Source organism: Pyrus communis, chromosome 5 (assembly GCF_041283825.1).
Source record: "Pyrus communis isolate YQ-2024b chromosome 5, ASM4128382v1, whole genome shotgun sequence".
Taxonomy (NCBI): domain Eukaryota; kingdom Viridiplantae; phylum Streptophyta; class Magnoliopsida; order Rosales; family Rosaceae; genus Pyrus; species Pyrus communis.
Genome location: NC_142569.1, coordinates 1,728,090 through 1,751,870, shown reverse-complemented (window position 1 = coordinate 1,751,870; position 23,781 = coordinate 1,728,090). Strand labels below are relative to the sequence as shown.

Below are 23,781 nucleotides of genomic sequence, written 5' to 3'. Positions count from 1 at the left end.
GCCTCTAGCCATTAATAATTAGAGTTATGTACTTTAATCTTTTTTAATAGTTTGGCACAACAATCAAAAGAGCGTGAAAGTTGTGTGGCTGAAGTCCTTGATAGTTTGAGGGTTGATTCTCATTCAAGCCGTATTCAATTAAGAATTTGAGTGATTTTAATTGAGTTGTAAATATTTCGTGTAAAAATTTTAATTCAATTCTTTAGAAATCTCATGGGAAGAGATAAGATTTATAAGAATTTTAATAAAGGATCTTAAAATCCTAATTGAATACCTTATGAATTTCAGAGAATTACTTAAAATCCTAATTGAATACCTCTAAATTTATTAAAATAATTAAAATTTCTTAAAATCTCAGTTGAATACACCCCAATTTACACGTATGTCCCTCATCTATTTCTTGTATTTTATTTTTCTTGCTTTACGAGGGGTATGGATTTTCCTTTTTGACTAAGTGTACTTTTTCTTTTGTATCAATAAAAAAATATGTACCGTCGAGATTTTTTTTTAAAATAAATAAAAAAATCTGATTTATACAAAAATATTACTTAGAGATCATAATAAGTTAGGAATCATAATTATCGTCTATCAGATAGGCGGAAGCAAAATTTGATCGGGGCAGGTGTTAATTCAAATCAATCACACCGGGCGTCAAAGTTGGGTGCTGGGAATCCTTGATTTCAACTTCCCACACCATATTCACGTTTTCATTTTTCACAACAACATGCAATGTTAGAGAGATTAAATTTGTAAACAAATTCTTAAAAATTAAAGGACATAGAAAGTGATAATTAATTTATTACTTAAACATTAATAAACGTCCTTATTCCAATTAATAACACATTATTTAATTTATAAATTTAATCTCTCTAACATTACATTTTCACAATATATTCCTTTTGATTTTTCTATTGTGATTATATAACTTGCCAGCAGATACATCTGTGTTTTATTCTTTTCTTTTCACAATAAAGTTTCTACTTTGTAGTTTGAATTAAAAATAGAGATAGGAACAGCCAAAGTTTGACCATCCGAGAAGACAAACTTTGTAAGATTTGCCGGTGGAACTTTGACCCGTAAAGTATAGTCTTAAGTGCAGGAAGTGTTAGGATTCCTTTTCCCACATCGGTTAGAGGATTTGAAAATAAGATCTTTAAATACATTTATCTTATTGTCATTAATATCGAGATTTTTTGTATTAAAATCGTGAGATAGCATGTGGTTAAATGAATGTTGGAATGTACCTAAGCCGTCCTGCTTTCGTCGCTCTCGACTTCTGCTTCTATATCGGTTAGAAGGAATAGGTGTGAGATTCGGTGAGAGGAAAGAAGGTGAGGAGGAACCTATAGACTCAGCACTCATGGAATAATCATGGATTATTGTTGACGTAATTTGATTGTTTCCTCTTTTGTAAGTTCTTTCTGTTAGTTTATTGTTCTTGAATTTTAATTTTTCTCTTTTCCGACTTGGAACAGTCGACCTCGGGTGAAAGAATCGTGATGTGACCATCATCTTCTCTTTCACAACTCACAACAACGAAATTGCGCAAGGCTTCGTCGATTTCTGTCAACTCCAACCACGGCCAGTGTTGGGTTAGCTATCGACTGCCCCATCTCCATCTTCTTTGTCTTCTTCCGCTTCTCCCTGTGCATTCCAGTTTGATTTTAGCTCAGGTACGAATAGTGGAGTTAGAGTGTTTGCTTTTTGGTTTAGCTGGTTCCACCTCTACATTTTCAACCTTTACTTGATTTTCCCAATTGAAAAACCCTAGAAATTTCTGATTTTACTGTAATTATTTAAATCATTGTCAAAAATTGATTTTTTTTTTTCTTTTCTTTTCTGTTATGTGATTCACATTGGGGTCTCTGCATATGCATATGGGTTATCGTGGGAGAGTCTCAATTGGGGCTCTCAGCAACATAAAGCATCGAGTTTTGTCTTCAGAAACTCAATACTCTTTTTTATATATTGGTGGAAATGCAGAGATGGGTGCTCTTTGCTGCTGCCCTTGCCTTGAGGAATTCCAAGAATATGCGCTTTCGAGCAATTCATAGGCATTGCTTATGTCTGAGATACTTCTTCCACCAGCTGGGTAGGTATAAAAGCCATGATCAACTCAATACTTTGTCGGTTCTTCCGTTCAGGAACTCTCCTAGGAAATTTACGTAGTTTTCTATTATCGGATGCATTTGGTTATATAAATGTTTTAGATTTATTGTCTGAAAATGAAAGGGCAGTGGACCATAAATTGGCATGTCAATTGGAAACTGAGGGGCCTGATGCAACTAAACAAATCTGTCTACATTACTTCTAAAAATTTGTAATGTTAATGATGGCTACAAAGTAAACTGTTTGAAATCATCTATCAGTTTTAAGTTTGGGCCAACTTACTTGAATAGAAAGACATTTTCAAGGTTATTGTTAAATGAAAATGTTCTGTTTCTTATGCGTATTAGAAAAGAAAAAAAATGCATGTTTCATTCTGAGTTCATGTTTCTTCCCAGTATGTCTAGAAGTATGAATTTTCCTTTTTGTTGACCTTTTTAGTCGGTGCTCATATTCTTTCTTACGCGTAGTAAATATGCCTTGTGCTTCTGTATTTTTTTCTTTTAATGAGGCTTGATTCAAATATGCATCAACTTGATTCAAATATGCATCAAATTGATTGATTATACTGCTGTGTTCTCTCTCTGTAATTTCTTTTTTTCAATTTACAACATTTTTAAACATTGAAGAAAACCTAGGATTCTGTTTTTTATTTTTTTGTCAAAAAACCAAGGATTATAGTAAGGTTTTCAATTTACAAATGGTTTTTCTGTTCGGATTTTCTTTTTGTGAGTTTTGTGTATGAATTTGTAGTTTGATTATTAATGTACTTGGGAAGGCTCTTCAATATGATTTTCTAATTTCTCCTTTCCAGCATTCTCTTTTTGGTGTTTGGAGTATGTATGTGATTTATATTTGATTATAGAATAAAAATTAATAAACACGAGATGCAGCAATTAATTTGCATCCTTATGACAACACATGTATGAGAGTGCATTCAATTTCAATGTGTGTATGTGTGACAGGATGTGCCTGCTTGCTGCTGCTGGGTATGCTTGCTGTTGTTTCTCGCGCTGTTAATTTTTTTTGTGTGTGTTGATTTGATTAACAATTCAAGCGTATCTTTATTTTGTTGGTGTGTGTTGGTTAGCAGCCAGTTTTATATATTGGTTTTTTATTTGGATTTATAGCACTGAGGGTAAAGGTGAACGGTGAATCGGTTTGTATGGGCTCATGTATCTTAAACATGTAGTGAGAAGTGAGGATTTTGTTTTAGTGTTTTAGACAATCTGAAGGAATATGTAGATACTATGATTTGGGGTTGCTTTCTTAAACCATGATAAAGCAGTCAAAGTAATTTTAACATAGATATCATTTTTTATGTAATGCATGAGTATATGAAATGTTAAGACGATAATATATCAAGTGATTTAAAATTCAAAGAGAGACAATGAACCGTGTTTGATATTTTGTTTGTCTTGATTCGTTTAAATTTGGGCGTTTTTCAGTTGGATTCATGGGTTTCGTTTAAGATATCATTTTTGGTTTATGAATGGTTTGCCAATGCAAAAGTTTGCATCTTTTCTTTGTTGGATTCATGGGGTTTTCTTAAGCTTTCAAGTTTTCAGTATTTATCAAGAAATTTTGGGTTTCATTTATTTTTCAAACTAGACACTTTTTTGTTAAGATTTTCTTTATACTTCAGTAAATGATTGCTTCTTTACCTGTAAATTTTCAGGTTGTACCCGCAGCAAAGCGCGTGCATTTTTTTCTAGTATACATCCATTATTTAAGTATCATCATTAATTTGATTTGTTCATGAAGAGAACATATGGGTTTTTGTGGTTTAGTATTCCTCTCCAGCTTCCTTCTTCTGTCACGGATTTCTTGTGCTGCGGAAGTTTATAACATTACTTCTCTGCAACCATTAGCACAGGGACGAACTCTCGTCTCCCCCGGCCGCATTTTCGAATTGGGATTCTTCAGTCCTAACAGTTCTGGTAATAAGTATGTCGGAATATGGCACAAGAGTATACTTCCGCGGAAAGTTGTATGGGTGGCCAACCGAGACAACCCTCTTGCAGTTACAGACGCGTTGGCTAGCTTGACAATCACCAGCAACGGGAATCTGCAGCTCGTAGATGAGAAGCGGAATGCAGTTTGGTCAACGAATATTTCGGTATCATCTAATGGTTCCCCAGCTGCACTTCTTTTGGACAGCGGAAACTTTGTCATCGAACTCAAAAAAGGAGATGAGTACTTGTGGAAGAGCTTCGATTATCCTGGCGACACTCTTCTACCGGGTATGCGTCTGGGATTCAATAGTAAATCTGGAAAGCGGAGTTTCTCGACTTCTTGGAAAAGTGAGAATGATCCATCAACCGGGAAATTCTTGATTGGATTGACACCGCAGAACCCGGCACAGGTTTTCATTTGGATTAATGGATCAACTCCTTATTGGAGAAGCGGTCCGTGGGATAAAGCGATGTTCGTCGGCATACCGGACATGGATGATCAATATCTAAGTGGATTTCATCTGGATGTTAATGTGCGGCAGGGAACAAAGTATTTCTGGTACAATTTATTCGGCGAGACTCTAGCATATCTGTACATCTCTTCAGAAGGGGTACATAAGTATATGTATTCAAAATATGGAGAAAACTGGAATCTTCACTGGGAGGCCCCAAAATTTCCATGTGACATCTATGGAACATGTGGACCTTTTGGGGTTTGCGAAGCTTCGAAATCTTCAACAACTCCAATCTGCAAGTGTTTGAAGGGGTTTGCGCCTAAGTCAGTTGATGAATGGAGCAGGGGAAACAGGACAAGAGGTTGTGAGAGGCAAACCGAATTGTTTTGTGAGAGTAACACAAGTCGGTCAGTTTCTTGGAGCAGAAAAGAAGATGGGTTTTGGAAGATGTCAAGTGTAAAACTACCAGATTATCATGAATATTCGTCTTTGGATGACGAGGACTGCAGGATACTTTGCCGAGATAATTGTTCGTGCCTGGCTTATGCTTACGTTAACACTATAGGGTGTTTGGTCTGGTTCAAAGACCTTATTGATATTTCAGAGTTTTCCTCTGGTGGGGCGGACCTTTTTATTCGCTTAGCAAACGCAGAACTCGGTAAGTGACAATATTGTTTGCACAACTTTACTTACAAATATCTGTTGTTTTCTGTCTAATACGTTATGTAATACACATTCATCTTTTCAGGTGTTGAACAAAAGAAAATAAAAATAAAGTTAATTGTCAGCCTCGCATCGATTTTTTTTATCATCATGGCTGCCATTGTGTTCGGTTTGTACAAGTTGCGAGCTAACCAAAAGGGTAAGAGCGTGAGGTAGAGGGATGCAGTCAATAGATTAAAAATTCATTAGTTTACGATGCCATATATCTTTGGAATCTTCAATATAATAAAGTAATTAGATGAGCATATTGATCTGACTTCTTTGTTGTTTCTCTAACTCTGAATTTTGGTTGTTTTATACTTGCAAAATCAGGAACCATCAAAGTGACAAGAAATGAGATTACATTGACTGATACAACTGATTCATCAAGAGAAAGTCTTCAGGAATATATTCGAACGCATGATCCATCAGAGCTATTAATCTATGAATATGATTTCGATAGCATATTAACTGCTACTAGCAATTTCAGCATCACAAACAAGCTCGGAGAAGGAGGATTTGGAGCAGTTTATAGGGTGATTATTCGTTTGCATTTTCTTCATTTGAAAGGAAAATATATAATGATATAGACATAAATATAATGTGTAATATGTGGATGTAGGGTAAGCTAGAAGAAGGGAAGGAAGTAGCAGTAAAAAGACTATCCAGCTGCTCGGGGCAAGGCGTAGAAGAGTTCAAGAATGAAATGTTGTTGATCTCCAAACTCCAACACAAGAACCTTGTAAGGCTGATGGGCTGCTGCATCAAAGACAATGAGAAGTTAATAATTTACGAGTTCATGCAAAATAAAAGCTTGGATACTCTTCTATTCGGTTAGTCTCACTGGCCCTTTATGTTTGCCTTCATTTTCTAGCGATTAAGATCGATGTTTTCATTGTACTATATGCATCAGATATGTGAATGCAATAATTAGTTTCATTTTGAATGTGTTCATTTATTAGATCCAATGAGAAGAGGAGTACTAAATTGGGAGAAACGCTTCAATATTATTAAAGGTGTGGCCAGAGGACTTCTTTACCTCCATCATGATTCCTATTTGAAGGTAATACATAGAGATTTGAAGGCAAGTAATATACTCTTGGACGAGAACATGAACCCGAAAATTTCGGATTTTGGACTGGCACGTATTTTTCAAGGGACACAGAACTTAGCAAACACTCAGAAGATTGTTGGAACTCTGTAAGATTCATTTCTTCCTATTCTCATAATTCTAGCGGATAATTCTTAGTTGGGTAAATTATAGCGGATGATTCTTAGTTGAATACTAATGAATTTCTTGTGTAGTGGCTATATGTCTCCAGAGTATGCCATGCACGGTATATTTTCTGAAAAATCTGACGTGTATAGCTTCGGGGTCTTGGTATTGGAGATTATTGGCGGCTGGAAGAATACCAGCTTCTATGACCATGAAACAGAGCTATGCTTCCTACCTTATGTAAGTTCAAACTCTCAATCTTAATGTGAAACTGTGAAGCTTAAACAATCTATACGAAGCTTAATACATAATCTAACATTTGTAGCCGATATATATATGACTGTTGCCAGATATGGCACATCTGGAATGAAGGAAAGGGATTGTGCATAGTAGACGAAGTATTGGCGGATTCATATTCGGCATCAGAAGCAATGAGATGCTTGCATGTTGGACTTCTTTGTGTACAAGACAATGCTGCAGATAGGCCAACCATGCCGGAAGTGGATTTCATGCTAAGTAGTGAGACAGATCGTCCACAACCTAAGCAGCCTCTATTCACTTTCCAAAACTCAGTTTCTGATCGTAGGCCGCGGTATGATAATACTTGCTCCGCCAATGAAGCCACCATAACGCTTCTTGAAGGACGATAGGCAGAAGCTAAATGTTATTTCGCAGTGAAATGTTAACATCCTCTAATGCCTTCCAAACTTGGTTGCACGGACACTCCGAAACCCCAAACTGTAGGAATGTCGGACACGCCCCGGATATGGTTTGGACAAGGTCAAGACAAGGCAGGAGCTTTTCTTTAAATTTCAAAAAAATTTGGGGGCATTTTTTGAGATAAAAAAAATTTTGAGGCAGCTTTGTAAATATTAAAAAAATTGAGGGCAGTTTGTAAATATAAAAAATTATAAAACCTGAAGTTTGTAAGTTCCGTTTATGGTGGGGGTGGGCGGTATCATAAATATAAAAACTCATTGACTCCAAAATTAGAGGCAAGCATTTCATATTTTGATTAGGTGAGTATTGTTTTTAATATATATAATACTTATCATATTTTGATCACCGTGTTCTAATCCTCTTTATGTTCTTATTTTTTGAGATTCGTTATGTCCAACATAAATTTTTAGAAACTTCGAATACGACGACAATGATACGAGAAAATACTTTATAATGACTTGAGAAAATACTTGATAATAATTTTTGTAGAAATTTACAAAATCGCTGTCTACTCGCACTATTTTATTATGATGGGTGAAGACAATTCGTCACTAGTCCTTTCACGCAAGCATTACTTTTATAGTATTTTTTTTCTTCCTGTTAATTTACCATGATATCTTCAAGTTTCCCAAATACTCTCAAAGTAATGGTTAGTAAAAAGGTTGGAGACCCGAAACTGGGAACAAACAAAGGGACCCAAAAGTACCAACCCCAAAAGAGTGTAAGCTAATGCCGACAGAATAATCGACTATCAAACCCCTGAAATTAGCGGAGTGACAAAGTAGATAACACCACATTAGCTAAAACTTCAGTACTTAAGTGTCATCATTCATTGTTTTAATGATCATTGAACAAAAGTTAATTGGATACAAATGGTTCTTAACACTCAAAGTTTTTGTGTTTTCTTCATCTTACTTTTCTTCACTTTGCTTCTTCTGTCACCGGTTTCTTGTGCCGTAGAAGTTCACGACATAACTCTGTTGCGACCGTTAGCTCAGGGACAAACTCGTCTCGGCAGGCAACGTTTTCGAGTTGGGATTCTTCAGTCCTAATAATTCTGCTAACAAGTACGTGGGGATATGGTACAAACATATACTTCCTCGAAAAGTCGTGTGGGTTGCCAACAGAGAAAAGCCTCTTGCAGTTACAGATACCTCGGTTGGTTTGACAATCAGCAGCAATGGGAATTTGGAGCTTGTCGATGGCAAACAGAATTCTGTTTGGGCTACCAATTTCTCGGCGAGGCCATCTAGTTAGAATAATGGTTCAGCAGCAGTTGCAGTTCTTTTGGACAATGGAAACTTTGTTGTCAAATTTAATGTAGGTGTACCAGCTGATCGGTACTTGTGGGAGAGCTTTAATTATCCTAGCGACACGCTTCTACCGCGAATGCTTGTGGGATTCGATAGTAAATGTGGAACGAGGAATTTGTTGACTTCTTGGAAAAGTGAGAATGATCCGTCAACTGGGATGTTCTTGGTTGGATTGTCACAGCAGGAGCCATCACAGTTGGTAATTTGGATCAATGGATCGACTCCCTATTGGAGAAGCGGGCCGTGGGATACATCAAAGTTCATCGGCGTGCCAGGAATGGATGATCAATATCGAAGTGGATTTAATCTTGAGGATAATGCGCAGCAGGGAACAAAGTATTTCTCTTTTAATTTGTTTGCTAAAACTATTGAAGCATTTATGGACATCTCTTCCGAAGGTGTATTAAGGCTTATGCATACAACACATAGCGAGAACTGGAAAACTTTCTGGGAAGCCCCAGCGGCAAAGAATCCATGTGACAAGTATGGAGCATGTGTCCCTTTTGGGGTTTGCAAATCTTCTGAATCTCCAATCTGCAAGTTTTTGAAAGGGTTCGTGCTGAAGTCACATGAGGAATGGAGCAGAGGAAACAGTGCAGGAGGGTGTGTGAGGCAAGCCAAATTGTTTTGTGAAAGTAACACAAGTCAGTCAGTTGCTTCGAGAGGAAATGAAGACGGGTTTTCAAAGATATCAAGTGTAAAACTACCAGATTTTCATGAATTAATTTTGTTCTTGGATAGAGAAGAGTGCAAGATACAATGCCTTAGTAATTGCACTTGCCAGGCTTACGCGTATGTTGACAACATCGGGTGTTGATCTGGTCCAACGAACTAATAGATATTCAGGAGTTTTCGTCTAATGGACAAGATATTTTTATTCGCCTCCGACACACAAAATTTGGTAAGTTATAATAGTGATTACACAACAACTTAAATATGCAGTATCTTTAGTTTCTGTCTCATGCATTTCGTACTATAAATTCATTTTTTTCAGGTCAAGGAAAGCGAACAAAGTTAATTGCCAGCCTCTCGGCTATTTGTTTTATCAATGTCTTGGTTGCCATAGTGTACGTTTTTCACAGATTGCAAGCTAACCGAGGGGGAAAGAGACAGATAATGATATAGAGGGGTAGCAGTTAAGCATATTTACTAGTTGCAAGCTTACTCTTTTGAGATTGGATCTTAACCTCTGATTGTTTATTTGATTATCGTAGTTGCCAAATTAGGAAACATCAAAGCAACAACAAAGTTTGAACATGCTGATCTGAACGCTTGCATGTGCTTATAAGTAGTTGGTGTGAAACCCCGTCCCAAATTATTGTACTTTTTGTCGGATATTTTTGTGTTTCGTCCCTTACGTTATTAATTTACGAACCGTGGGACCCACATGGGATTTTTGTCCCCTTATCCCCCACCTCACCCGGATCCCCCTTTCCCTTTTTGGGATTTTCTTATCCTTCTCTCTCTCTCTCCCTCACCTCTCACATCCTCTCTTTTGCTCCACCTTCCCCGTGCACTCTCTTTGTCAACCCTCCCTCTCTCCACTGAGTTTTACTCACACAAACAACAACAACAACCCCAGACCTCATCACTGGACGTAGAGGTCTTAAGAACCCCACACCCCACACCGTGGAACTCCACAATGATGGTGTCACTGTTCATCGTCTTTCCCAACGTGTTTCGTAATTTTCCGAAGTTGGTAAGCTTCTAGAAACTCTTGGGATGTGTTTTAGGGTTAGATTGAGGCTTGTTTTAAATTGTGTTTACGTGTGAATCGCAAAAAATAGCTCGGACTAGCTTTTCCAAATTTTCCGGTGAGCACTGCCCCTTTCAAGGCATTTTTTTGGCCAAAAAACAGTAAGTTAGCCATCGTGCAAGGTACCAATCTCTTCATCTCGTCGAGTACTACAACTTTTATTTTTGGGTCACTTGATTTGGTTGAGTAACGAATAAGTTATAAGCGTTTTGAAGTGGTGCCCAGAAACCGGCCAATTCTAACCTGAAAACGGGTCAACCCGACCCAAATCCTTTGAACCCAACCCAAAACCTTGAAGCCCAACCCAAATCCTTAGGCCAAGCCTTTAGGCCTGAACCCAGGCCTTAGGCTCAACCCAGTTTCCAAACCCATCCACCCTATAAACCTTATGGACCTAAGCCCTTGGGCCGTACGAACTTGGGCCTCTGGCCCGGTAGATTTAAGCCCAAAACCTTTTAAGCCCCCGCCCAGCCCATTGAACCGGTTTGACCCAAACCCCAGGCCCGTTTGACCCGATCCAGTTGGAATATTCCTCCAGGTCGGGTTAAACAGGCATGTGTTGACTTTTTTGAAATTTACCTACGACCCTTCTTAGGATAATTCGACGTCCTGAATCTTTTTTATGTCCGTTTTCCCAAATTCAATCATTGTAGTATAGTTTTATTAATTGGACATTTTATGTGCTTAGGTGCGTTTATTAGCGGCATTTCCGTCCTTCCTATTTTGCATGGCTTTTCGATGACGGAGTATCTGTAAGTGGACCCCTTCTAAAATGCATGTTTTAATAGTAGAAATGCATACATGAAAATCATGATTTAATTGTTACGTTTTATGAGTAAATTAGATTTACACTTTATGATTATCATGCTTTACTGAGAATATTTTGGAATAACATACGTTATCGAATTTATGTATAGATTGGATGACTATTTACTATTTATGAACATGTTTTTACACTCTTTGTAGTATATATGATGGATGACTATATACTATGAAGATGTTTTGAGATATATATTTTTATGTTGGAAATATTATATTCAATGATTTTGTGTTTGTCTAGTGATCAATGTTCTGCCTACGGACGATGATACTTATATTGGCTTCGGCCAGGCATAGGTTGGTGGCTTTGGCCGGTAGATACTTATATTGGCTTCGGCCAGGCATAGGTTGGTGACTTCAGCTGTGAGATACTGATACATGATACCATTATTTAGCACACTATACGATATATGTTTTATGAAAGGTTTTATGGCATGCTAGAGTTTTCGGAAAACCTATTACATATTATGTTATATGAATTTTCATAAACTTTAGGGGTTAGTACATTGTTGAATAATTATGTTCGTACTATTTATATATCAATTTGGTTCACTCATGTTTGTTTTACACCCCTTCAGGACATAGGAACGTGGCGTACGATTAGAGCTACGAGGCTTTTCCCTACCAGTGACATCGTGCCACCCTCTCTACTTTGACATCACTTGTAATAGCACATTCCGCTTGTATTCTTAATTAGATGTATGCTTTGAACATGTCATGCATTATCACTATCACTTATTTGACGATAGAATATTACTTTATGTATTTCGCATGAAATTTATATGCATGTTTCACATGTTCTCAGCATATGCATTCATTAAATGGCTTGCGTCACCTTCGGGTTTCACACAACACGTGGCCATCCCACTGTCCTTTGGACATTGGGATCGAGATGTGTCATTGGGCTATTCCTTGTATTGCCAATTGATTTTACGATAGAACCTCAACTTTCTTCAGTAACATGTATAAATACGTTTCATGCAAAAAGGCAATCCCAGTAATCGCACAAGATACAAGTATCGTCCTTTCTTAAAACCGTCTTCGTACATTGCACTTTTTTAATGTGGCTTTTTTTTTTCTTGTGCTTCAAGAAGTTTTTCATAGTTTCTTGGTGTGCTAAATTGATACGCCTTTTTTTTTATATTAAAAAGGGAAAAGTGCACCATGACTTTTAAAAGCCCTAGTTTTTGGCTAGGAAGGAATGCAGGTCAAACAGATTCGTCGTCATTCTCAAGCAATCCGGGAGAACTACATTCTGTAAACAAGTCACGATAACAACATTAGACGGAGACAGAAAAACAGTGCATACGTCCGTGCACGATTTAATTTTTTTAGGTTACAATGGACGGAATGAAATCCTTTAACTTAGCCTAATCCTAACCCATATTTCTACTCACCCTCACCACTTGGGCTACTGCTAAGCACTTTATATGCTTTAAGTTTTTCTTCAAAAGGTATGACTTCACTTCGCAGTGTACATTATATGATTACACTTCACAGACAAACAAGATATACTGTGCAGATCATCTAGGACTTTTAGTCACGCAAGAGTACAGAAACAGACTCAATTATAAGAGAATAAAAAAGAATAGAAGTTCGATAACTATGCAAGCAAAAGAGCCTGCATCATTATCGAGCTTGAAATTTAGTTATTGTCAGGTCGTTTATAGAACATGATTCCTTCGAAACTGATGGATCAGCATTACTGCAGGGGCTTTTTCTGAATACAAATGCAGGCTGCTTAGGTACTGGAGGAGATGCTTCGCCACTTAACATGAAAACAACAGCTCCCATGGTTGGGCGGTCCTCTGGATCTTCTTGCAAACACAAAAGGCCAACCTGAATGCATCTCATGACTTCCTCGGACTGATTTGACTCTAATGACGAATCCACAATTTCAAAGGCTCTGTCTTCTCTCCACAGCTGCCAAACCTGCAGTTGACAGTAATTTCATTTGAGGCAAGGCATGAAAAAGTACGAGGGGTAGATTGCAACAAAAATTAGTGTTTTATACATGTCCTATCAAGTTCATGGAATGATCCTCCTGATATAAACCGTTGTTTTTCTTGCTGCTTACAATCTCCAATAATATGATCCCAAAACTAAAGACATCCGACTTTGTTGAAAATCTCCCAAACACTGCATACTCTGGTGACATATAGCCACTGCATATGATGAAAAGAAAATGTTAAAGCCAAATAATAGTTTATAGTTAAATTGATTGTGTAATGTGAATATTTGGTGATTCATTCCATCAATAAATGTTTGAGCACAACTAAAATTCTTACTATGTTCCAACAATTCTGTTTGTCTTGTCCTGCAGTTGGTCCCCATGGAGTATTCTTGCCATGCCGAAATCAGAAATTTTTGGGTTCATCTCAGCATCTAGAAGAATATTGCTGGTTTTTAGATCCCTATGGATAATCCTAACTCTTGAGTCCTGGTGAAGATACAGAATCCCACGAGCAACCCCATTGATGATTTCAAAACGCTTATCCCAATCCAACAAGGACCTTCTTCTGTGATCTGCATCAAGATATTTCTATTTATGTAAAATACATGTTATATATCTCGCTATGAAGCTTCGAGTATGTTTGGCATAGTTTTAGAAACAGTAAGAATAAATGAATCATTCCTGTAGACATACCAAAAAGAAAGTAGTCTAAACTTTTGTTTGGCAAGTGTTCCAAGACTAATATCCTTTCTTCTCCCTTTATACAACAGCCTAAAAGTTTCACCAGATTCCGGTGTTGAAGTCTCGCTATCAGCGCAACTTCATTTTTGAATTCTTCAACCCCTTGTCCAGAAGTTTTTGACAATCTTTTTACAGCTATAATCTGATCATTTGGTAACTGGCCCTGAAGCAACGAATCGGTATTACAATTACTACTAGGCCTTCATGCTTTAAAATGAAAAAAAAAAAAAAAAAATACTCTGAGACTTGAAGAAACAGAACAAAATTATACTGCTCAGAAGAAATCATACAGTCAAAAAATGTGCAGGACTTCTAAATTGGGATTTACCTTATAAACAGTGCCAAAACCCCCTTGGCCGAGTTTATTAACGGGCGAGAAGTTGTCTGTGGCCGCTAGTATGGTGCTCAGGTCGAAATATTGCAACTCGGGGTGTCTCCCGGTTTCCTCAAGTTCATCTACCTCCGCGTAGTCTGTGCTATCACATAAACCAATTGCAGACATTCATTTAGATGAAATTGGATTGCTTTTATTTAGATCAAACCATTAAACAACTCAGAGGGGACGACTACTTCTCATACCTTTTGTTTTACTCTTTTTGTTATGACGCCGGCAGGCAAACACAATGATTAATACCAATGCCAGCAGTACCGAAACGATTGGAATAGCCAAAGCGCCACTCCTCAAAAAACCCTTTGATTTGTTGGTATGCTTAGCTACACATTCGAGTTGGACAAAGGATTAGAAAACCATGAAAAACAGAACTAGTAAGGACACTGAACCAGACCAACAAAATCACTACCTAATTCAATTTTGTCCACACGAACATATAAGTCTCGTCCCAACTGTGTGTGCACTAAAATGTCCATCAAATCATCATACCATGTCATGCAATCAATCCGCCCTTCCCACTCTATGCTCATATACGCTGTGCACAAACAATTGTTTAAGCACGCTTGCTCACACTCTTTAGCACTCATGCTTTTAACCAACTGTGCGTTCGAAGCATCTGGATCTTTCACTCTTTGAACAGTCACAAACCCATCCCCATTCCCACATTTCAACCCCCCAATTCGCTTACTCACGCACCCATCCGACCCATTTCTCTGATTCCAATCATTCACAGATTTTGGTTCATACCCAGGTAAACACTCACACTCAAACATATTAACATTGTCAGGGCTACATATGCTGTTAGCACCACACTGTCCGTACTTCTCACACCGATATTTTGGTACAGCAAAAGTTTCCTCCCACTGATCATCAGCATCACTCCATTTCAGATGCTGATACAATCCATAATCCCTCAACGCCGCTCGTACTACAGAACCGTTTTCACTCGGAGTAAAATAACTGTACATTTCCTCATCATTGCTCACAAAATTCCGCCACGGCCCCGGATCAGATCTCCAATACTTGCTCAAACCCTTAAACAAAACAATTAGAGGGGTGGCGGTTGAATTGGAAACTATCCTTAAACTGTAGTCCCCGGTTCCAGGGATGTTTTCCGTAATCCAAGATGTCAATTTCCATTCCAACCCAGTTTTCCAGTTGAACCCAATTTTCATTCCTGGAAGTAGAGTGTCAGTTGGGTAATCAAAACTCTCCCAAATAAAGCTCTCACTTTTATTTTCCTGGAAAAGCACTAAATTTCCAGAATCTAAAAGCTGAGCTACAAAAGTGCTTCTGGTTTGGACATCGACAGACACATTCGTTGACCAAATGGAAATGTTCCCAGCAGCAGAGAGAACCAGATTTCCGTACCTGTTAATTGCTAGAACTCCGGAACTATCGTTGACGGGGTTGTCTCTGTTTGCCACCCAAACAACTGTTTTTTGAGGTTGATCTGCATACCAGATTCCGACGTACGTGGAACTACTGGAGTTGTCGGGCCTGAAGAATCCCAACTCAAATTTTCTGTCTTTGGAGACTAGAGTTTCGCCGTCTTTAAGCAGTTGGTTGAGTGCTATGGTGTCAATGGATGTGCAGAGTGGCATAAGGAGGAGGAAGAACAGAAACAGAGGCTTGAAGGATAACATTTTTCTTCTGGGGATTTGGGATTTCGCATCTACGATGAAGAATTATCCCTGATATTTATCTTTTTCTCTTGGAATTTCTGCTGCTTATTTGGATTGAGTAGTTTATCCGGCAACTGGCAAGCATGGCTCGAGTCTAGGAGACTTGGGATGTTGTTGACAGTCATATCAGTTTCTTCGAAGAATAATCGGTTAGAGTTTTGTGCTTCAATCGCCCCGCAAGACTTTGGATATTGATTTTTCTTTAGTTGGAATCATCCGGTCATAATAAGTACCCTCATTTTGATTAATTCAAAACCGACGGCTCAGTGCTGTCTCCCTCCTCCGTATTTCTTCTATCATTTTTTAACACGTGTCATACCATTTAATACGCACTCAACTTCATTTTAGGGACAGCAGACCCGCTGCCAAAACGGACACAATCATAATCACACCACCATCTCCTTCAATACTCGCCTCTTGTGTCTCATAATGTCAAACAGTATAGGATTTGTCCTAATTCTCACAAATTTATCATTATTTGACTAGAATGTTATATTGGTTATAAGACAGAATTTCTCTTTCAACTATTAACATAAACATACGGTGATGTGCGTATGAACAATCTTAATCATTTGAGATTAATAATCCTTGAATATTAGGTGATAAGCATTAGGCTACAAGACTTACATTCACTGCATACATAAGCTATATCAATGGTAAAATGAACATAACCATCATGGGATGACCCAATGGTCGGCACGAATTCTATGCCCGCATTCCACACAGCATGTCCTGAGTTTATTTCTAATGCATGTGAACCACAGGATGGTGACCAGGGAAGGGTGAAATGTCTTTGTAAGTCTTCATTCTTCATTTTCTCTGGAAAGGTGGACTACAACGGCGAAACCACCAGTTAATCATTTTCTCAAAGAAGAATAATCAAATGAAAATGAAAGGTGACAACATGGTGATTTATTAATACTCCCAAGTGTGATTTATTTTATTTTATTGGAGAATAAGAGGTCACCGTCCTTCACATGTTGATGATTTCCCTGGACGTGCAAATCGGAAGAGGAAAACCACAAGCAACACTTTCATATACATTTTCGGGGCATCTGTGTGTTTGAATCAATGGATTTTAATTATTTTTCTGTGATTTTCGTACCTATGCGTTCACATTGTTGCTATTTTTGATATCCCCATTTGATGGAAGTCTCTCTCCGGCTCTAATTACGTTGACTGTGACTCAACCACAGGAAGTTAAAAAAACTGGAAAGACCAAAGAGAACCATATAACAAAAAAATAAATAAAATGGATCTGGCTTTTGAACGTTTCAAGGGTTATCTGCAATTTGACAAATATGAAATATTCTCCACCTTCAACCACAATAAAGTATCAGAATTATTGCAACAAGAAAGACAGTGAAATGATCAAGTCACTCAAATTCAAAGGTACTCGAATATCTTAAAATTGCTAAGTCATCCGAGCTCAAACTCCCGATCGCTTAGACTGCATCCGTATTCTCTCATCATTGCTCAAAAGATTCGTGTTCCGGTCGCTTACGCATACATTGAAACCGCACGTTTCTTTCTAATGCATTTCCGGTGTGTCATACAAAGGCCAACAAATGCCAGCAGTATAGGAACAGACAATTATAAGGGAAATAAAAAGAATAGAAGTTCGATAACTATGCAAGCAAAAGAGCCTGCTGCATCATTATCGAGCTTGAAATTTAGTTATTGTCAGGTCGTTTATAGAACATGATTCCTTCGAAACTGATGGATCAGCATTACTGCAGGGGTTTTTTCTGAATACAAATGCAGGCTGCTTAGGTACTGGAGGAGATGCTTCGCCACTTAACATGACAACAACAGCTGCCATGGTTGGGCGGTCCTCTGGATCTTCTTGCACACACAAAAGGCCAACCTGAATGCATCTCACGACTTCCTCGGACTGATTTGACTCTAATGACGAATCCACAATTTCTAAGGCTCTGTCTTCTCTCCACAGCTGCCAAACCTGCAGTTGACAGTAATTTCATTTGAGACAAGGCACGAAAAAGTACGAGGGGTAGATTGCAACAAAAATTAGTGTTTTATACATGTCCTATCAAGTTCATGGAATGATCCTCCTGATATAAACCGTTGTTTTTCTTGCTGCTTACAATCTCCAATAATATGATCCCAAAACTAAAGACATCCGACTTTGTTGAAAATCTCCCAAACACTGCATATTCTGGTGACATATAGCCACTACATATGATGAAAAGAAAATGTTAAAGCCAAATAATAGTTTATAGTTAAATTGATTGTGTAATGTGAATCTTTGGTGATTCATTCCATCAATAAATGTTTGAGCACAAGTAAAATTCTTACTATGTTCCAACAATTCTGTTTGTCTTGTCCTGCAGTTGGTCCCCATGGAGTATTCTTGCCATGCCGAAATCAGAAATTTTTGGGTTCATCTCAGCATCTAGAAGAATATTGCTGGTTTTTAGATCCCTATGGATAATCCTAACTCTTGAGTCCTGGTGAAGATACAGAATCCCACGAGCAACCCCATTGATGATTTCAAAACGCTTATCCCAATCCAACAAGGACCTTCTTCTGTGATCTGCACAAGATATTTGTCTTTATGTAAATACATGTTATATATCTCGCTATGAAGCTTCAAGTATATTCGAAACAGTATGAACAAATGAATCTTTTCCTGTAGACATACCAAAAAGAAAGTAGTCCAAACTTTTGTTTGGCAAGTGTTCCAGGACTAATATCCTTTCTTCTCCCTTTATACAACAGCCTAAAAGTTTCACCAGATTCCGGTGTTGAAGTCTTGCTATCAGTGCAACTTCATTTTTGAATTCTTCAACCCCTTGTCCTGAAGTTCTTGACAATCTTTTCACAGCTACAATCTGCCCATTTGGTAACTGGCCCTGCAGCAACGAATCAGTATTACAATTACTACTAGGCCTTCATGCTTTAAAATGAAAAAAGAAATACTCTGAGACTTGAAGAAACAGAACAAAATTATACTGCTCAGAAGAAATCATACAGTCAAAAAATGTGCAGGACTTCTAAATTGGGATTTACCTTATAAACAGTGCCAAAACCCCCTTGGCCGAGTTTATGAACGGGCGAGAAGTTGTCTGTGGCCGCTAGTATGGTGCTCAGGTCGAAATATTGCAACTCAGGGTGTCTCCTAGTTTCCTCAAGTTCATCTACCTCCATGTAGTCTGTGCTGTCACATAAACCAATTGTAGACATTCATTTAGATGAAATCGCATTGCTTTTATTTAGATCAAACCGTTAAACAATTCAGAGGGGACAACTACTTCTCAAACCTTTTGTTTTACTCTTTTTCTTATGCTGCCAGCAGGCAAACACAATGATTAGTACCAATGCCACCAGTACCGAAACTATTGGAATAACCACAGCGCCCCTCCGTCTCAAAAAACCTTTTGATTTGCTGGAATGCTTACCTACACATTCGAGTTGGACAAAGGATTAGAAAACCACGAAAAACAGAACCAGTAAGGACACCTAACAAGACCAGCGAAATCACTACCTAATTCAATTTTGTCCACGCGAACATATAAGTCTCCTCCCAACTCTGTGCGCACTAAAATGTCCATCAATTCATCATACCATGTCATGCAATCAATCCGCCCTTCCCGCCCTATGCTCATATATGCAGTGCATGAACAATTGTTTAAGCACGCTTGCTCACACTCTTTATCACTCATGCTTTTAACCAACCGTGCTTCTATCGATGCATCTGGATCTTTCACTCTTTGAACCATCACAAACCCGTCCCCATTCCCACATTTCAACCCCCCAATTCGCTTACTCACGCACCCATCAGACCCATTTCTCTGATTCCAATCATTCACAGATTTCGGTTCATAACCAGGTAAACACTCACACTCAAACAGATTAACGTTGTCAGGGCTACATATGCTGTTAGCACCGCACTGTCCGTACTTGTCACACCGATATTTTGGTGCAGACCAATATTCCTCCCACCGATCGTCAGCATCACTCCATTTCAGCTGTTGATACAATCCATAATCCCTCAAAACCGCTCGTGCTACAGAACCATTTTCACTCGGAGTAAAATAATAGTACATTTCCTCATCATTGCTTACAAAATTCGGCCACACCCCGGGATCAGATCTCCAATACTTGCTCAAACCCTTAAACACAACAATTAGAGGGGTGGCAGTTGAATTGGAAACCACCCTAAAACTGTAGTCCCCGGTTCCAGTGTCCTTTTCGGAATTCCATGATGTCAATTTCCATTCCAAACCAGTTTTCCAATTGAACCCAATTTTCATTCCTGGAAGTAAAGTGTCGGTTGGGTAATCAAAACTCTGCCAAATCAAGCTCTCACTTTTATTTTCCTGGAAAAGCACTAAATTTCCAGAATCTAAAAGCTGGGCTACAAAAGTGCTTCTGGTTTGGACATCGACAGACACATTCGTTGACCAAATGGAAATGTTCCCAGCAGCAGAGAGAACCAGGTTTCCGTACCTGTTAATTGCTAGAACTCCGGAACTATCGTTGACGGGGTTGTCTCTGTTTGCCACCCAAACAACTGTTTTTTCCGGTTGATTTGCATACCAGATTCCGACGTACCTGGAACTACTAGAGTTGTCGGGCCCGAAGAATCCCAACTCAAATTTTATGTCTTTGGAGACTATAGAGTCGCCGTCTTTGAGCTGTTGGTTGACTGTTATGGTGTCAATGGATGCGCAGAGTGGCGAGAGGAGGAGGAAGAACAGAAACAGAGGTTTGAAGAACATTTCCCTTCTGGGGATTCGGGATGCGCAGAGTGGCGAGAGAAGGGGGAAGAACAGAAACAGAGGTTTGAAGAACAACATTTCTCTTCTGGGGATTCAAAATTTTGTATCCACGATGAAGAATTGTCGCTGATGTTTATGTTTTTCTGTTGGAATTTCTGTTGCTTTTTTGAATAATTTGCCCGGCAACCGCCAAGCACGACTCAGATCCAGGAGAGTTGGATGTTGACGGTTAATCGGTTCCGTCAAAGTTGACTGTTGATTTTTTCTTGAATAATACGTTGACTCTGAAAACTAGTAAGATCTCCAACTCAAAATTCTTTGTTTTTGAATTACAGGATTTTGTAGAGACTCCTACTTAAAATAATAGAAACTCCTAGGAACTTCTACTCACTACTCAAAACTCTAAACCATAATGAATCATTATGTAAAGATCATCTTCGTAAAAAATAAATTAAAAACAAGTTCGTTTAGTCAATTTATTGTAGGAAATACATAGATGGTTTCTAGTACTTTGACCAATCTCGTTCCTTTGTTTTTATACATTTTGATGACTAAACAACTTTATTAATTGCTTTTTTGGAGAGACAATCTTTATAGAGTTATTTATAAGATGAATAATTTTGATCTTAAACATGAAATTCTATAACTTGGTCACAAACAGTTTTGAATATGAACTCCTACTCATCATTTAAGTAGCTAAGTAATTATTCATTTTTCTTACGATGTTCCAATGACTGTTGGTCTTATCCTGCAGTTGATCCCCATTGAAAATTCTTGCCATAATCTGAAATTTTCCGGTTCATCTCAGCATCTAGAAGAGCATTGCTGGTTTTTAGATCCCTATGCATAATTCTAAGTCTTGAGTCCTGATGAAGATACAGAATTCCAAAGCGTTTTTTTCCCAATCCATCAAGGACCTTTTTCTGTGATCTGCATCGAGACGATAGGTTTGGTTTTTATGTAATCGTCATGTAGTATATTTTAGCACAAACTTCAAATATATGCTTCATTACTTTTGGACATACCAAAAGGGTGGGGCTCCCCCCACACACTCATCCTTCGTTCCACACTTAATATTGTATTTTAATCTACTTCAATTTATTTGATTCAATGAGCGGAAATTAAGATAGATGTGTGAGAGGTAAAAAGATGTGTAGATATACAACTGTTTAAGGGCTAACATCCTTTCTTCCCCTTTGTACAATAGCCTAAAATTTTTCACGAGATTCTTGTGTTGAAGTTTTGCTATCAACGCAACTTCCTTAGTTTCTCATCCATTCACGGATGGACGTTAATACAAACTAAAAGGACATAAGGGAGTGGTTTTACTCAGTAGGAACTGATTAGGGCTGTCGCAAGTTACCTTGAAGCCAAGATCTCTGCCCCTAAGTCTGGTAGTATAGCTTACTTCCATACACTAGTGGTGGTAACTAGTGTAAGCTGAAAATGTAACCATAAACCAGTCCTATCTGGTGTAAGACGAATGGACATGTCCAAGGTAGGGACAAGCTGAATATACTACAATATAAAACATACACCGTGTAAGTTGAACGTTATGTCCTTAGTATAAAAACTGAATATAAATCATACATATGTAAGTTGAATGTCATGTCAGTTAAAGAAACCACAAGGGTTAATACTATATATAGCACGAAAATCCATATAAACTCATAATCCTCACTTTTGGCTAATAATCTGCTTCAAGCCATCGGTAGTTACATCACATGAGGAGTTTTGGATTTTTATGTGTTTGTTTTGTCAACGGTTTATCTGCCTAGATTATTCAACCATGGGGCCTAGACGCCTAGGTTGAGAATGGCGTCACCTTTTAAGCAAATGGTGCCCAAAAAAAAGCATATGACCTTCCAGAGATCGTTCTTGCAATAGGAGTAGAATTTTCTCCTCTTTTAATTTCCCCTCTTTTTCATTCATTCTTATTTAAACGGTTACGATTACGCCACACGTAAATCTTCTTTTAAATTTTTTATATAGAGAATAAGACAAAAAGAATAGTGTGAGAGGAGAGAATGGAAGAAGAGAGAGATTAAAAGAGAAGAAAATCATACTCTCATGCAATAATCATATCGTAAGAGTCACTAATTAAAATAAGACAGGTTGTCACTGAAACCATGAGGGATGATTCCGTGCGGGCACTCATATAGGCCATTAAAGTTAAAGGGTATAGGAAATGTGGGGCTGGTGTGAAAAGGGTTGGACGATTGACGTGAATTAGAAAGTTTAGATTAAAGAATTTCTATTTTTTTCAAGAAAAATATAATTTTTCTTTTTGTATAAAAAATGACTTCACGATTCCATCAAGCATAAACGGGTATTAAGAAGCTATTAGCCATTAATTGATTTCAATAATATGTACTCATCTGCTCCACTGAGAACGGTCTGTTCATGTTTGGGATCATTGCTCTAGAATGTCAAATGTGAAATGTGAAGGGGAGAACCGACCATGAGTCTGGTTTAAGACTTATTGTCCTCATCACATTTTAAAAGTCCTACGCCCACCAGCCGCCACCAATAACATATATATTATAAAGGAATTTAGTATTTTTAGTGCTAGAGTTGTTGGGAGTTGGAACATGTCTAATTTCTTTTGGGGAAATTTCCAAAGTGGATTTTTTTAGGCTGTAAAAACACTAGTCCCAGAGAGTGATGGGGCCATGGTGTCAATTTCTGCTAAAATTTGGTCCTGAACTTGATGAAATGCTCAACCTTCATGCCTGACCAAGTCCAATTTTTATCTTTACATTTCTGGAGATGCAGTAATTTTTCTTTCCTCTATGTGACATTTTTGTCTTTTGGACATAAATTTCCGCTATTTGGTACAAATTTTCCTTTCCTCTACGTGACATTTTTGTCTTTTGGACATAAAATTTGTACCAAATAGCAGAAATTCAAAACGAAATTTTGTCTTACACAGAAAATTTATTCTAAAATGATTTACTTAAGATTCGATTGTTAGCTATTTCATTTTTTTTTTTGTGCTAGAGATAGAGCCAAAAAAAAAAAAAGAGAAAGGGGAAGCTGTGGGAAGGAAGAGGAAGGAATACAAGAGATTATATAAAACAAAAACCTGAAGGTGAAAACAAAAATCTTTTGCATTTTTTGTTTTAATTTTCATTTTGGTTAAATCATCCCATACACATTTGCTCCATATACTTTTTATTTATCAGCCTAGAAATGGAAAATAAAAATAAGTCATGAATTATAATGT

General features: G+C 37.8%; 3 protein-coding genes and 1 pseudogene across 12 annotated transcripts; 2 read left to right on the top strand and 2 right to left on the bottom strand.

The window, feature by feature from the left end:
- The first annotated feature begins 1,112 nt into the window (after positions 1 to 1,112).
- On the top strand, positions 1,113 to 7,499 carry LOC137725776 (G-type lectin S-receptor-like serine/threonine-protein kinase At1g61480). Of its 8 annotated transcripts, none has more exons than XM_068464560.2 (10): positions 1,113 to 1,331; positions 1,476 to 1,673; positions 1,984 to 2,092; positions 3,785 to 5,174; positions 5,265 to 5,378; positions 5,552 to 5,754; positions 5,841 to 6,051; positions 6,181 to 6,418; positions 6,524 to 6,674; positions 6,785 to 7,499. In XM_068464560.2, the coding sequence occupies exons 4-10, from the start codon at positions 3,878 to 3,880 to the stop codon at positions 7,082 to 7,084; spliced, it is 2,514 nt and encodes an 837-aa protein (XP_068320661.2). In that variant the 5' UTR covers positions 1,113 to 1,331; positions 1,476 to 1,673; positions 1,984 to 2,092; positions 3,785 to 3,877; the 3' UTR covers positions 7,085 to 7,499. The 8 variants fall into 8 exon arrangements, with proteins under 8 accessions (XP_068320661.2, XP_088549779.1, XP_068320662.2 ...); XM_088693653.1 differs by having other exon boundaries at positions 1,124 to 1,387; positions 6,760 to 6,900; XM_068464561.2 differs by having other exon boundaries at positions 1,127 to 1,331; positions 1,984 to 2,096.
- A 527-nt stretch (positions 7,500 to 8,026) lies between these two features.
- On the top strand, positions 8,027 to 11,823 carry LOC137721594 (G-type lectin S-receptor-like serine/threonine-protein kinase At1g61480 pseudogene; annotated as a pseudogene). Its single transcript, XR_015963229.1, has 3 exons — positions 8,027 to 10,166; positions 10,912 to 10,975; positions 11,621 to 11,823. The product of XR_015963229.1 is annotated as a G-type lectin S-receptor-like serine/threonine-protein kinase At1g61480 pseudogene (transcript).
- Positions 11,824 to 12,329: 506 nt separating this feature from the next.
- LOC137724530 (G-type lectin S-receptor-like serine/threonine-protein kinase RKS1) lies at positions 12,330 to 16,108 on the bottom strand. Of its 2 annotated transcripts, XM_088693647.1 has the most exons (8): positions 15,849 to 15,995; positions 14,538 to 15,813; positions 14,317 to 14,451; positions 14,066 to 14,208; positions 13,690 to 13,900; positions 13,331 to 13,568; positions 13,057 to 13,207; positions 12,330 to 12,974 (listed from the first exon to the last, which is right to left on the bottom strand). In XM_088693647.1, the coding sequence occupies exons 1-8, from the start codon at positions 15,936 to 15,938 to the stop codon at positions 12,672 to 12,674; spliced, it is 2,547 nt and encodes an 848-aa protein (XP_088549773.1). In that variant the 5' UTR covers positions 15,939 to 15,995; the 3' UTR covers positions 12,330 to 12,671. The 2 variants fall into 2 exon arrangements, with proteins under 2 accessions (XP_088549773.1, XP_068319391.2); XM_068463290.2 differs by having other exon boundaries at positions 14,538 to 16,108.
- Positions 16,109 to 17,076: 968 nt separating this feature from the next.
- LOC137724529 (G-type lectin S-receptor-like serine/threonine-protein kinase RKS1) lies at positions 17,077 to 20,831 on the bottom strand. Its single transcript, XM_068463289.2, has 7 exons — positions 19,319 to 20,831; positions 19,095 to 19,232; positions 18,844 to 18,986; positions 18,476 to 18,686; positions 18,130 to 18,367; positions 17,856 to 18,006; positions 17,077 to 17,773 (listed from the first exon to the last, which is right to left on the bottom strand). The coding sequence occupies exons 1-7, from the start codon at positions 20,631 to 20,633 to the stop codon at positions 17,471 to 17,473; spliced, it is 2,499 nt and encodes an 832-aa protein (XP_068319390.2). The 5' UTR covers positions 20,634 to 20,831; the 3' UTR covers positions 17,077 to 17,470.
- Positions 20,832 to 23,781: the final 2,950 nt, after the last annotated feature.